Source organism: Sturnira hondurensis, unplaced genomic scaffold, assembly GCF_014824575.4.
Source record: "Sturnira hondurensis isolate 20B ecotype Veracruz unplaced genomic scaffold, ASM1482457v3 Scaffold0004136, whole genome shotgun sequence".
Taxonomy (NCBI): Eukaryota; Metazoa; Chordata; class Mammalia; order Chiroptera; family Phyllostomidae; genus Sturnira; species Sturnira hondurensis.
The window spans coordinates 47,947,879-47,962,622 of record NW_028076767.1 but is presented as its reverse complement, the minus strand read 5'-3'; the positions used below and the strand labels follow the sequence as shown (position 1 = coordinate 47,962,622).

At 34.9% G+C, this 14,744-nt stretch overlaps 1 protein-coding gene across 2 annotated transcripts in view; it reads right to left on the bottom strand.

Moving 5' to 3' along the window:
• Positions 1-14,744, bottom strand: part of SCN7A (sodium voltage-gated channel alpha subunit 7) — a 79,364-nt gene that overhangs the window by 16,275 nt on the left and 48,345 nt on the right. For both annotated transcript variants that reach the window (XM_037044554.1, XM_037044555.1), the window contains exons 14-17: positions 13,720-14,076; positions 7,638-8,075; positions 3,772-3,874; positions 2,281-2,435 (exon numbers count right to left, since the gene is read on the bottom strand). In XM_037044554.1, the coding sequence (XP_036900449.1) occupies positions 2,281-2,435; positions 3,772-3,874; positions 7,638-8,075; positions 13,720-14,076 (1,053 nt within the window). The remainder of the gene's footprint in view (positions 1-2,280; positions 2,436-3,771; positions 3,875-7,637; positions 8,076-13,719; positions 14,077-14,744) is intronic.

The window sequence follows — 14,744 nt, the reverse complement described above, 5'->3', positions numbered from 1 at the left end:
TTCCTGCTTTTAACATTCTTTCTTCATCTTTAACCTTTGGCATTTTAATTATGATGTGTCTTGGTGTGAGCCTCTTTGGGTTCGTCTTGTTTGGGACTCTCTGTGCTTCCTGAACTTGTGTGTCCACTTCCTTCATGAGGTTAAGGAAGTTTTCTGTCATTATTTTTTCCAATAGATTTTTAATTTGTTTCTCTGTCACTTCTCCTTCACATACCCCACGATGCAACTATTGGTTCACTTTAAGTTGTCCCAGAGGTTTCTTTTACTATCCTCATATTCTTTCTTTCCCTTTTTGCTGTTCTGATTAGGTGTTTTCTACTTTTTTATCTCTCATATCTCTGATTTGATCCTCTGCTTCATCTCTCCATTCTCAATTCCTTGCAATCTATTCTTTGTTTCAGTTAATGTAGTCTTCATATGTGACTGGTTCATTTTTATTTTCTAGTTCCGTTTTTGTTTCCTATTCTTTGTTGAAGTTCTCACTAAATTCATCTACTCTTCTAAGTTTACTAAGTATACTTTTCAGCAGTGTTTTGAACTCGATATCCAGTAAATTGCTTGTCTCCATTCTGTTTCATTCTTTTCCCTAATTTTTGTTCTATTCTTTCATTTGGGACATGTTTCTTTGTCTCCTCATTTTGGCAGCCTCCCTGTGTTTGTTTCTAAGTGTTAGAGCTGCTATGTGACCCCAGGCCTGGTAGAGTGGCTGTATGTAGTAGGCATCCTGTAGGTTCCAGTGGAATAGGCTTCCCATTTACTTGATCTGAGCACTCCAGCTGTGCCCCCCGTGAGGCTGAATGCACCCTCCTATTGTAGTTGGGCCTTGACTGCTGTTGGTACATCAATGGGAAAATTTATTTCTAGGGCCATCAGATGGAAGGATTACCTTCAACCAGTGTGCAGGATCAACTGTATAGCAGCTGGCCCCACAGAGCAGGGTTTACTTCATTAAGGCATTGGTAACTGGTGACTCCACCCTTTGAATGTGTTGTTTGTGGAAGTGGTTGGGTGGTGCTTCGATAGAGTCTGAAGTTGTCCACCAGGTGTACTGGCTCTGGATCCTCCAGGGAGGTGCAGACCAAGGTCAGTACCACCTATGTTCTGCCTGGGACCATCTGGAATGAACTACAAAGCGATGTGCAGGTGGCTGCTACTTGTGCTGGGCTTGGAGATGCCCAAAGAGGTCAACTGTGAACCAAGGCCAGCTGATGCTAGTGCTGAACTTGGGGGGGCAGTTAGTAAGAGGTACAGGGTTCATGGAGGCCAGCTGCTATTTCTTTGAGAGATTTTAGGAAAGTCTGAAGCATGAACCAAGATAAGCCTTTCCTATGAAAAAGCCACCAGAAACAGCTATGATGGACCCAAAAGTTGGGTGGGGTGGAGTCTCAGGGAATCACCAGGGCAGGGCAAACAGTGATAGCCAGGTTGATGGAGACTCTGTGGGGGGAGTGCTCTGAAAAGGAGCAATGGCCAATGCCAGCACTTGTATCTGGGAGAAAGCTGCCCCTCCAATGCATGTCCTGATGCATGGGAATTCAGTTCCTCTCCATATGCCCCTGGAGGCTTTCAAGCTGCTGTCCCAGTGACAGAGCTCAGAGAAAGTGAATAAAAAATCCATGCATGGGACCTTGAAGAGGAGGGGTCCTTTAAGAGGAACACCTTGGACTCCAGGAGCCTCTGTTCCACTCAGGCACAGTCCCTGCTGTTTTTACAGTCAGAAGTTACAAGGACTTCTCTTGCTAATACTGGAACACTGGGGTGGGGGACTTGCTACAAGGCTGGGACTCCTGGCTCCTCAAGGGCAATATCTGCATCTGAGATATCCCTCCTGATTTTTATCTGCCACACGTGGATATGGGATCAGCCTATTCCATGTCCCCTTCTACCAGTCTCAGTATGGCTCCTTCTTTATATCCTTACTGGCAGGACTTCTCATTTAGCTGAATGATGGTTTTTCTATAGTTTAGTTGTAGTTTTGATGTGGTTGTAGAAGGATGTACCACATTTACCTATGCTGTCTTCTTGACTGAAAGCCTAAACTTTGCCTTTTACATGAAACCTTCTTAAAGTAAGAAGAATTAAGTATCTTTTTAACATTCCATTTTCCCACTGTCATTCACGTTTTTTAATAATGCATGTCTTTCAAAACTAAAATCACAGACTATGAACTCCAGTTGTAAAATAAGTATTCTGGGGGAAACTCATTTGATATGGAGACTTTGCCAGTTAACAGATTTCTAACATACTTTTGCCATAAAAATCTCACCTACTCTCACTTACCAGAGCACCTGTGCTGAGCAAAGTGACAAGGCCAATGAAACACTTAAAAAAACTGTTTTCTACTATCTTGCAGCAGGTTTTCCTTATGTTTGGCCAAACTTTTCCTTTCTTGGATTCTCTACTGATTTGACCTGTTGAAGATCTTTGTTCATAACCTGTCAAGAATAAAACTGTTAAGAAGAAAAATCTTGGAAATTCATGACAAAAATCCCAAAGTTTCTACCATATGCTCTCAATTACTTATTTACAGAATCTAATATAGGTGGTCTCTGACTTAAAAACATTTGATTTTTACCCTTGCTGTACCAAACACACATAAAAATGCACACATACAACATTTTATGATTATCACATTTTGGTATAGTGCCTGGAAGTTTTATTCTCTTAAAATTCACATGGCAAAACAAACATTCCCATTTAGATTCACAAACTCGTATGAAATATTAAAAGGTATAATATTAGTTAAGTCAGTTAAGTTAATTTCAGTTATTACATAGCATGGAAATGGGAGTCTTGTTTGAGATTCTTTGAGGAGCAGTCCTGGGCTACTTTGTATGTAGGGTACACGTGCATGGGACTGGGACTCTAACTTTCAGTCAAGAGTTAGCATAAGGAAACCTAAGGATAATGGAATGATCAGCCTGTAAGACAATGAGGAAATGAAGGTGGGTTGAGTTATTTTAGAATTTCACTTAATGTCAATTTATACATCTTTGGTAAAAAAATAGGAAATACTTCTTTCTTTGTTTTGGATGATACAAGGCCTACAATTGAAGCTACTAAGAGCAGATTCTTATTTTGACTATAAGAATTTGAGCATTTAACAGTTTCCATTTTGAAGATTTCCAGTAATTTCAAATGTCTAGACCATGTAGTCATTTGTTAATCTTTCTAGGAAATTAACTTTAATTATAAGTTATCAAGAGAGGTATCTTACATATCTAGTGAGTCAACCAACTGGAGTCTTGTAGATTTGTTAATATTCATGTGGTATGCAAAAATATATCACAATTACATGATTTGTTCTACAAAAATTATAAGATGTTTTCATATGAGTATTTAAATGTTTACTCCATTCTAAGAGGCATAAAACTATACACACACATAATCTTTTTAAATAATAAGGTAAGTTGTATCATTATCTTTAAGTGTACATATTAGGCAATGAGTCAGAGAGAGGGAAGTAAAAGTAAAAGACTGGGATTTGAACCCAAGCTGTCTGATTCCGGAGCCCACACACTAGTATGTTAGACACCTTCGGAAACAGGCCCTTTTCCTTTTTTCCAAATGTTGACTTTTTCTTGACACTTACTTTAATTTTCTATCAGAATTCATGTGGACACTTGTACGTGTGTGTGCATACTCACTGTGTGTATTCCTCAACCAAATGAATAAATTATCTAAAATTAAAAGCATATCCAATAGTATTATTTAGTTTAAATAAAATTTAGTCTGATTTCAATATAATAATCAAGGGAACTTTTCTCTTACTGTTTTTACGATGCTTTGGCTTTTCATGTTCATAGATCATTTCTTCTTCAGAGACAGCGATGTCGACTGTACTGCATTCGGATGAGCTGGATGGCTTTACTTTCTGAAAAGTCAAGTCCCACCAAAAATGTGAATAAAGTTTCATTTACTAATTTAAAGTTTACTCAGTTAAAGTTTACTCGTTTTTAGAAATGAGAAAAATTATGCACACAAAGACCATTATTGGGCCAAGTTCATGATTGATGTTAAAGTGTGTACATATCTTAATGAGCTGATGGTTTTAAAAATTATTTTTAAAAATTAATTTAAGATAAAATAATTTCAGATTAAGTGTAACATTTAGTTAACAACACTGTCCTCCCAAATAATGTATTGGCTATCTTCACTTTTCAAAAGTGTTTGAGTTCCAAGCTTTCCTGAAGTTATTCATAAGGTCTTAGTATGCTATTTCAAGTAATGAGTAACATCAGAATAAATTACCCCTTTATGTTAAAGATGGGTAGATAAGTACACTTAGTGTTTATTGTAAATTCCATTCTAAACATTCTTATGTATGTCATCATAGGACAAGATGGATGTGATGTTATCTTGAAGTGAAATGGAGAAATGGCGCAAGGAATAAGGTCAAGAATAGACATGAAAAGTGGTCCCAGCCCTATGGAAAGAAGTTAGTTGCAAAGACTGTTCTTGACTGAAGTTCAAGACTGGCTAGAGTAAGGTAGTCAGGACTTTGTACACGTGGTAACAATGCAAGTGACATGCTTGGCCTTGACTTGACAAGATTTTCTTAAAATGCTTTATTTTGCTTTACTTAAAATGAATATGGAGTATACCATCCTTTAAAATTACAAAAATCAAAAAGTTAATAGCATAAAAATTATTTTCTAGTTATAAAAATTAAGTATTTAAAATATTTGGAAGCAAAACAGTTATTTCTTTTTTTAAAGATTTTATTTATTTATCTTTAAGGGGAAGGGAAAGAGAGAGGGAGAGAAATATCAATGTATGGTTGCCTCTGGTGTGTCCCCTGCTGGGAACTGGCCTGCAACCCAGGCATGTGCCCTGACTGGGAATCGAACCACAATCGTGTGGTTCGCAGGCTTGTGCTCAATCCACTGAGCTACACCAGCCAGGGCCAAAACAGTTATTTCTTAAAAATTAAGAAAAGCTTTATTTAGGTAGGTTATCTAAAAAATTATAAATATTTTGTCCTAAGTCTTTGTCTTATGCACAAGAAGTGTCAATGAAATGTAATTAGAAACTTTGTTTGCTTAAACCTTAATGGTAATTGTTAGTAATATATTATAGTGCTCAATTAAAAATATATACCCATGTGGTATTTTTCTTTCATTGACTGGCTTATTTCACTTAGCGTAATATTCTCCAGGCCCATCCATGCTGTTGCAAAGGGTAAGAGTTTCTTCTTTTTTACTGATACATACTGACATATGATCTTATTTATATATGGAATCTAATGAACACAATAAACTAATGAATAAAACAGAAACAGAAGCACAGACACATGTAACAGACTGATAGCTGCCAGAGAGGAGGAGGGGGACTGGATGACAGATGGTGATGGAATTAGTCAAAGAACATTTATGCATGATCCCTGGACACAGACAATGATCTGGGGATTGATGGAGGGAGCAGAAAGGGTGGAGCTGGGTGAAGGTAGAAAAAGAAAAGAAGCAGGAACTGTAATAGTATAAATAATAAAAAATAAATAATTAATTAAAAATATGAAAGCAGATTACTATTAAGTAAATAAGTTATTTTATTACTTCATTTATCTTAAATTCTCTTTATTTCTTATGAACTAAAGGCTATAGCAATGCACTGTTTTAGAAGTGGACAATAATAAATAAATATTATATAATGTTTGGGCATTCAATAATTGAAAATTTTATATCTTATATTTATGTGTTTTTTAGAGGTCTCAAACCAATTGCACATAAAATTCTTGATGTAATTTTCCCTCAATCTCTATTTACTATACATTATTTTAAATTTATAAATAAATCAAGAATCAAAATTATAAATAATTTGTTGTAGTAGGTGATTAATGGCATAACAATATGACCATGATCTGTAGCTACCTTGTGAAAGTTATAAAACCCAATGCAAAGTTTGATGTTACTTTTATAAAATCTATATAGTTATATATTTATAATAAAAAAGGCTGAACGTTTAAATGCCAAAGATATAACAATATATAACTCTGGCCCTGGCTGGTGTGGCTCAGTGGATTGAGTGCTGGTCTACAACCCCAAAAGTTGCCCTGGGCTAAATCCCCAGTTGGGGGTGTGTGAGAGACAACCAATTGATGGTTGCCTCTCTGTCTCTTTTTCCTTGCCTTTCCCTCTCTCTAGAAATGAACAAGTAAAATTTTTAAAAATAGTATATATCCCAAAATTATCAAATCACATGTGGTATTTATAGTTCATTCTTTGGCTCTTGGTAGATTAAGATCCTAAATATTCATGACCTATATAATCTGGAAAGTGTCTAATTAAGTATATAACTAAACACACAAATAATTGAACGAACCTATGAGTAGTTAAGCAATCAACAGGACTAAATAATTATGCAGAAGTAAATTACAACTTCTACAACAATATTTACAATCATATTTAATTCCTTCTTTCCTTTACATTTTTATATCCCAGACTTTCTAATAAAATTTCAAAAGGGGTTTCCCAGAACATATGACATGATATGCTGTGACAAATAGCAATTTTTCCTAAAGATGGATGGTTATCAAGGTCTTAAGTAAAGATACAGAATTGTGCTGGAGAGGAATTTTTCCTATTGCCTCATAATGATATAAACTAAAGGAAAGTGAAACTGAGAATGGGTATGCTAAGGAGTGAAAGTTTCTCTAAAAGAAAGATAACTTCACTAAGATCTGGAAAGACTTTGAAAAATTAAAACTTGACTTCTACTATTAGGCCAGTTTCACAAATTATTGCCCAGAGCAGCTGTTAAGCCAGATGAGGTTTGGAAAACAAGATGGTGCCAGAGAATTTGGGGACCTAGAAGGAGACGTTCTTTGATCTTCCCTCCCCAGTGTCTACAAGTGATCTGAGTCCCTAGTGAGGCCCAATGCAAGAAGCCTACAGCATGTTGTGATCTATGTAGATGTAGTTTTCCGTTAAACTACATCTCCTACTAAGACAGTAAGCTGCTTGCAAGTGAAGACACTAAAACTGTATGCAGTATGGGTGTATATATGCATGTGAACAGCAGTATCTACCCTTCTTTGAATGTATCTTCCTCTTTTGCCCAGAAGTTTATAAAGCAGGTCAAACTGTTGGTTTCTCTTCATTTTTTAGCCCAATTAAATTTGAATGCATACGTTATATGTTCCTGAAATAAACTGGCAAGAATCTTAAAATTTCAGCAAGCAAGAAAGTATCTTAGGTAGACTAAGGTACTGGATACTGTTGTAGCCCAGCTTCACATTTTAAGGATGCTGGAGAGTTTAATGATTTCTCCAGTAATACATATTGATTTTGAAAATGTAGTTTTTGTCAGTATGCCTTTTATCACCTCACATTGTCTGCTTATTAATTTACAGGATTTTATATTTATATATCTAATATTTATGAAGTGCTTATTATATACGGCATTTATGCACTACTCAACTATTGTTCTTAATTTTTCTACCTTCCCTTAGAAATAGATGCAGTTTTATCCTTATCTTTAAACTGAAGTTTAGAAAGTTTAAGAAACTTAATCAGTAGCAAGGGGTACTATTGCTGGATTGAGTAAATAATCTACCTCTGGAATTTCACTGTTGATTCACTTTCTTATCAACAATGCCATAAATCAATAATAAGCAATCACAATATTGAACATCTTACCTCTTTGCTGCTGCCATAACCCGACTTGTTCTGAATCTCCTTATTATCCAGATTTTCTATATCAGAGTCTCCTGAAGCAATTGGTATAGTTTCAGAGACAGTAGGGCTGGAGATAAGTGATTGATTTGCATTTTCAGTCATTGTGTTTTTCTCCCTGCTACTGCTTCTTTCCTTGTCCTTGAGGAAATCTTGGGTGTTGCTCAAGTCAGAAAGGGTGTGGTCAGAAATATTCTCTTTAACATATGTATCATTTACACTCTCCACTGTGTCCTTGGGAACATTTTGTCTTTTACATAATATTTTAGAAAGCACATAATGTATTCCTTTCTTAATCCTTGCCATTGCACGCTGGAGATTTTTTGCTTCATCATTCTCTTCAATTGTTGTAGCATTGTATGAACTAAAGGAGGTCACCAATGCGAGAAACAGGTAAAGTATCTAAATAAAGAAGTAAATGAGGTAAATCAGGTTAAACATATCTCATTTTTGTTTCTTTTTCAGCAATAAAAATCCTCTAAAAAGGCTGAACTGAGATTTGAAAACAACACGTGAACTACCATGTTATTCAGTTCTTACGTATCCGCAATGGGTTGGGGACTGTGCTAGAGGTTTGCATAGTCAGAACTCATCTTAACATCACACAATTCTATGAAATATTTGTTTCTTTTTTATAGAGGAAAGCAGCAAGGTTTACAGATGTCAATTTGAGCATTTTTCCTATTATGGATGTTTCCTCTCCTTTCTTTAGATATTTGAGTTTAAGATGGCTAATTTTATGCTTTACATATTTTATGCTTTTAGAGGGCAATGTTCAAATGACATGCATATATGTTCAAATGATATATATATATATATATACACACACACATACACACACACACACACACACACACAAGTCCTTATTTAACATCATCCACAGATCCTTGGAAACTGCGACTTTAAGGGAAACATATTGTTTCCCTTAACAAAACCAATTTCACCACAGGCTAATTGGTATAATAAGAGCTAAGTTCCTACAGCATATTTCTGGTCACAAAACATCACCAAACTTCTAAATAAAGACCCAAAACATTTCTAATATGAAACAACAAAATAAATGTGAGCTATACATACATTTAAGAAACATTAATAAAAATAAGACAATTATTTTCCAACTCGCTTGTTTTACTTCAGTGTCATAGGTGGGTGGCCTAAATGACATGGAGCAAAATGACATTATTGGAGGAACTGCTGTATATGTGACTCACAGGAGTCTTTCCTGCCTGTGTTTGATTTTTTTACACATTAGGATCTACTGTTTAAAATAATTATACCAACAATCTATGTGCATGTAAGGTAAAATGAGTATATAAAAATCTCCAAACACTCATTTGTTAAAACTTCTTTCAGAATACTGGATCTATCTGAAGAGATGAAGTTCTCAGATGCTCTGGTAATTGCTTTCTCATGGACACACCTGAGAAAATATGAACTGCCCACCATATGGTGTTCAATCTTAATGGACCACTTTTACTTCTCTATAACTCTACCTTCATATACATAGAAATAGATACATTTTAAATAAGACTCATATAGGAAAAATAAGAATATTATTGCACATACAAATGTCATCAAATATATCATCTTAATCTTAAACATATTTTGGTGTAGCAATAAAATGTAGAGTGCACGATGGCTCAAAATTGAAAATTTCTTACAAGCAAGATTATCTGAACAATTCATGTGTTTTCTATACCGTATAATGACAGAGTTTCAGAAGGCAAACTTAAAAAAAAAGGAAACAAAAGCATAACTGGAAATACAATGACCAAATGCTAATACCCCAGAGATTCGTACAGTTGTTCTCATTCTAGTTTTTTCTTTGACAACAGGTTTACTTACAGATTACGTGAGCAGGGACTCCATGACCCTTATAGAACCTACACTACTAACACCTCTATCATTTTCAAAGGCAGTAAGTTCTAGATATAAAAGAGAAAGACCAAATACAATTTAAGGTAGTTGGTTGTTTCTTTTCCCTCCTTTGTTTAGTTAAGTATTAGGCATGTGGACAAGTAAGAAAAGAGTGTTCAGTAAAAATGTCATGACTAAGCCTCATCTGACCAGGAGCCACATTTTCTCCTAAGTAGACTAGACTAGGGCAGTGTTAGGCACAATGCGAGTGACAAATAAATATTTGTTGGAAAATTAATTAATTAATTGGAGTAAATAAAAGAATAGATTCTGTGCCAGAATTTGGACAAGTGAAAATCATGCTACAACAATTATATTTTTAAGAGTTTGCAATCTAAGCTTTCTTATATTGTAGGTATACACACACACCTCCAAATGCATACCCCCCACATACATGCATAACTACCTAAATAATAGCAATGTTAAAAGGCTGAATATAAAGTTTGAAATACTCTGGAACTGTGGTACAAATGAAGAACTTTTAAAAAATGTAAAATGCTTCTGCTCTGTTCGATGGGCTCTGAATTAAAAGTAGCCCAGTCTCTTAAAGGATTAAAAAGGAAAAAGAGGATGTGTAATGATTAAAGCTGGAGATTCGACTACCTTTAATTTGAGGATTAATAAAGAAGGGGGAACACATAAATTATATTGTATACAGGGTTACTTTCTTTCAGTAACAGTCCTATAATGAGATTCAAAACACATTTTTATTGCTTTTGTGTTAGGAGGTAAAAGGTGAAATAATGTATGTAACACAAAACATTCAAAAGTCTCTCTCAAATTTGCTCTCTCCTTTACCTCAAAGATATCTACCTATTGTGTGAGAATTGAGTAACTCTCAATTCTTTCACACTACATTATAAGTATGGAAGCGAAAGAAAATCAAGGTTTACTTAAGTAATTATTTTTCTGATTATTGTTCAAAAAATTTAAATGTATTAAGGTTCTTTTATTTCAATATTGTTCTAATTATATCTTAACTTATATTTAATTTGGAAATCTATAAGTATATATGGAATAACACACATATTATGATCAAATTTTTATTTCTAAAAGCAACTGAATTTGACTTCAGGTGGTAAACACACAATGCAATATACAGATAATATATTATAAAATTATGCATTTGAAATTTATATAATTTTATTAACTGATGTCACCCCGGTAAATGTAACAAAAAATAAATAAAAAGCAACTGGATTTTACATTGTTTTCTATTTCTTTTTGTGTTTCTGTCCCTCTGGTTTTTGTGACCTTAACCAGATACCGCAATTTACTTGGTGACAACTATTTAAATTGCAGGCAAACCATCTGGAAGGTACCTAACTGAACCTTCTAAATAATGTTAAATAATTAACAAAACTCTGTAGATATGGGAGATGTAATTTTCTAGAGGCTAAAGAAAATAAAACAGACATTTATGAATATTTATAAAGTGCTGATTTTATTTAAATTGCAATATCCTTAAGGCATATATTACTGTTTTGTTGATGCTCTTGTTAGATATTGTCAGGGTTTAAGAAGTTGTATAATATGCACAAAGTTGCTTAACTGGTAACTAATAGAACTGAAATTTGAACCTATGCTTGCCTAGATCTGAACTCTGTACTTTTTTCTAAAACTCAACACTGTTGAAAAGGCACTTTAGGTACCTGCTTTTGTATATGATGAGTTTTTTAAGGCTTCCACTTATGACTCTGAATCACTATTAAGAATTGTACTGAGTAAATAAGATAAAATAAAATTAAAAAATTCTGAATACCTTCTTTATATACTAAATCTGTAGTTTTGGTGTGAAATTATAATGCTTTAGCACAATGAGTTAGAAATATGTGGGGAAAAACCTACAACTTCAAAAATTCTCTCCTTACATTTTTACGTTGTATTTTCTCAATTGTCATTATCATAATGCCCCATAGCTAGATGACTCTTGAGGGCTATAAAGCTTAAAAGATTTAGGAAGCCAAGCAATAGGATGGCCAATCAATTAGCTGTGGAAGAAGTTGATACAACTCTTTATCCTGAAATGCCTCTGTCCATAGACTTGAAGTTTCTGATCAGTAGGAATAAGAAAAATGAGAAACAGGGTGGAATCCAAAACCAAAGAAAAGAAATACAATTACATAATTACCTCAGCATTTTTGTTTCTTTGCTTTTGATTGGGTGTGTGCGGGTGTGGTTGTTCACCTCGACATCCATCAGCCATAGACGTTTCTTTGGGAATGGAAACATACATTTCATTTGGGAAACCACCCTTATCCCATTATTTGGGTTTGTATTGACACCATCTCTACCTTTGAGAGAACTCTGAGTGGAATGACATAGTAACGATATTCCACACCCTGGGCAATAGAGATTGGTTCAGAAATGAGTATTTAACTCAGAGCCAATGAGATCATAGGAGAAACTCCCTGGAACTTCTAAGAAAGAAATAGGAATTTTGTCTTCTATTAGACTTGATGTGATAGGAAGACATGAAGCTTCAAAGAAGCAGCCATTTTGTTAAAACAGACATACCAGCCAGTAAGAGGCATAGAAAAAGGAAGATATGAGATGTTACACAAAAACCTGTTTCTAAAGATCCTGTTTGCCCATATGTGTCAGATGAAGTGAAACTCTGATATTTTGAGTCACATATGCTGATATACATCCTCATCTTTGTTTCAGCCTGTTAGAATGCTGTTTATGTTGCTTGGAGTTGAAAATGTACTAACAGCTACAAATGCAGAGGATATCGAAGTATGTTTACTCGTTAGGCACTGTTCTGGACTTTGCTGATACAGACAAGTGTCTTGATCCCACCTTTCAAGGAGATGTTTAAGAAGAAAGATAGACAAGTACATCAACAACGAAGCATAGCAGTAATGTGATGAGTGTATGCTAGGGGCCATGACCGGGGTGAACAAAAGCAACAAGGAAGGCTACCACTACAATGGAGTCTGACTGGTGATTTTTTTTCAGACTTTTGGGAAACGTAGTTAATCTCTATCACTTATAAGTAAAAAGCAAATATTTAGTCTTGTTTTCTTTCCCTGTAAGAATAATTTTCTTTTTTTAAATTTTATTTATTTATCTTTAGAGGGGAAAGGAAGGAGAGAGAGAGAGAGAAATATTGATGTATGGTTGCCTCTCATGCTTCCCCTGCTGGGAACTGGCCTGCAACCCAGGCATGTGCCCCGACTGGGAATCGAACCACAGTCTTTTGGTTTACAGGCCTGCGCTTAATCCACTGAGCTATACCAGCCAGGGCAGAACAATTTTCTTTTATAAGCCATTTCTTTTCTTAGGAGAAGTAACAGCTACTTACTCAATTCATATAGCACCACTTCAATTAAGGGAAATTTAAAAGTGAAAGCTTTCTCTCTTAGTTAATGCATAACAGTTTTATAGACCAGTGGATCTCAACCTTAGCTGCACAATTTAATTAAACAAGGATTCTCAAAAAATTCTGATGACCAGGCTATGTCCACGTACCAATAAAATAAGACTATTTGTGGAACAGGTTCAAGATATTAGCATATTTTTATTAATACCCTAATATACACCCAAGTTTCACAATCAGTGTTATGTTTAAGTGCTTCTTAACATTTACAGTGCACACAAATCACCTGGGGATATTTTTAAACAGGATTCCACTCCCATAGCTCTGGGACGGGGTCTGAGAGTCTGCACTGACAGCTCTCCCCCACATGGTGCCAAGGCTACTTTGAGTAGTGAGGTTAGAAACCAGCGCTATCCAATAGAAGTATGATGCACATCACATATGCAAATTTTCAGGAGCCACATTCAAAGCATAAACAAAAAGAGGCAAAATTATTCTGCTAATGTTTTATTTCACTAAATTTATAAAAAATATTTTTAAACTGTAATTCAATATAAAATTATTAATGGACTAATTGACCTTTTGTGGGGGGTGAGACTTCAAATTCAGCAGATGGTTTTCTTACTTGGGGCACACGTGACATTAGACCACTCATATTCCAACTGATCAGTAGCCACATGTGGTTAGGAACTACCATACTGAACGACACAGGTATAGACCACTGGATCCCACAAATTGTCATCATGAAAACACTAGGCTATACTACATCAGTGTGTGAAGGAAAACTTGAAAACATGGATTACTTACCAGTAAGTTTCCAATTAAAATGACCATCATGTAAAAAGGAACACAACTGAGTTGGCCTGCTACATTAAAGCAGTCCCACAAAGTCTCTACCCACTCTCCACAGAGAATCCGGAACACATTCATGAAGGAGTGGAAGAAATCCACCATGTGCCAGCGTGGGGGCTGACAGTCTTCATCTAAGTTGTAGATGTACTGCCTGTAACTGAAACCGAACAGCTTCGTGCCGACCACAGCAGAAAAGAACACGAATGTGGACAACAGCAAGATCAAGTCCTTCAAGGCCACCAGTGAGTTAGTAAGAGTCAGCATCAGAATCTTGAATGTCAGCCAGTATTTCCCCAACTTAAAGATTTGAAACTTGTAGAGCAATGTAAAAAACAAGAATCAGAAACAAAATTTTTAAAACTTGGTTACTATTTATTGTAATACACATTTAAAATTTTTATCAGCATTGTATACATTCACATATATAGTCTTTAATGTAATATTCAGTTTTGAGCATTGTTAAAACTAACTACTGAAAATTCATTTTATGTACAATTCTTAGTACATCATACAGATTCTGTAATGTTTTACATGAAATCCATATATGACATATGTCCTCTTCTATTGATCTGCAATGCCCATTCAATAGTGTACTACTAAAATTGCTCTAGCTTATGTTTTAATACCTGGTGGGACAACTATCCATTCTCTGTTTTGCTTTTCATGATATATCAGATATTTTTCCACATTCCAACATACAAATAATATTGAAAAAAAACTTGTCACTTTTCACTGAATTCCACTGAAGGTTCTATTGTGCATTTCTGTTTTAAAGTAACACATTAAAGACCAAACAAAATATTCTAGTTTTAGTCTGAATATTTCCCCCCATTCACTAAATTTTTTATTTCTATGGACATAGCACAGATTACCTTAATATTTTAGCCATAATATAAAATGAACTTAGTTATCTGAAACCCATACATCATTTTTATATGCGTTATACCTTCCCTAACTTTCTGGACTCAAGAATAGAACTT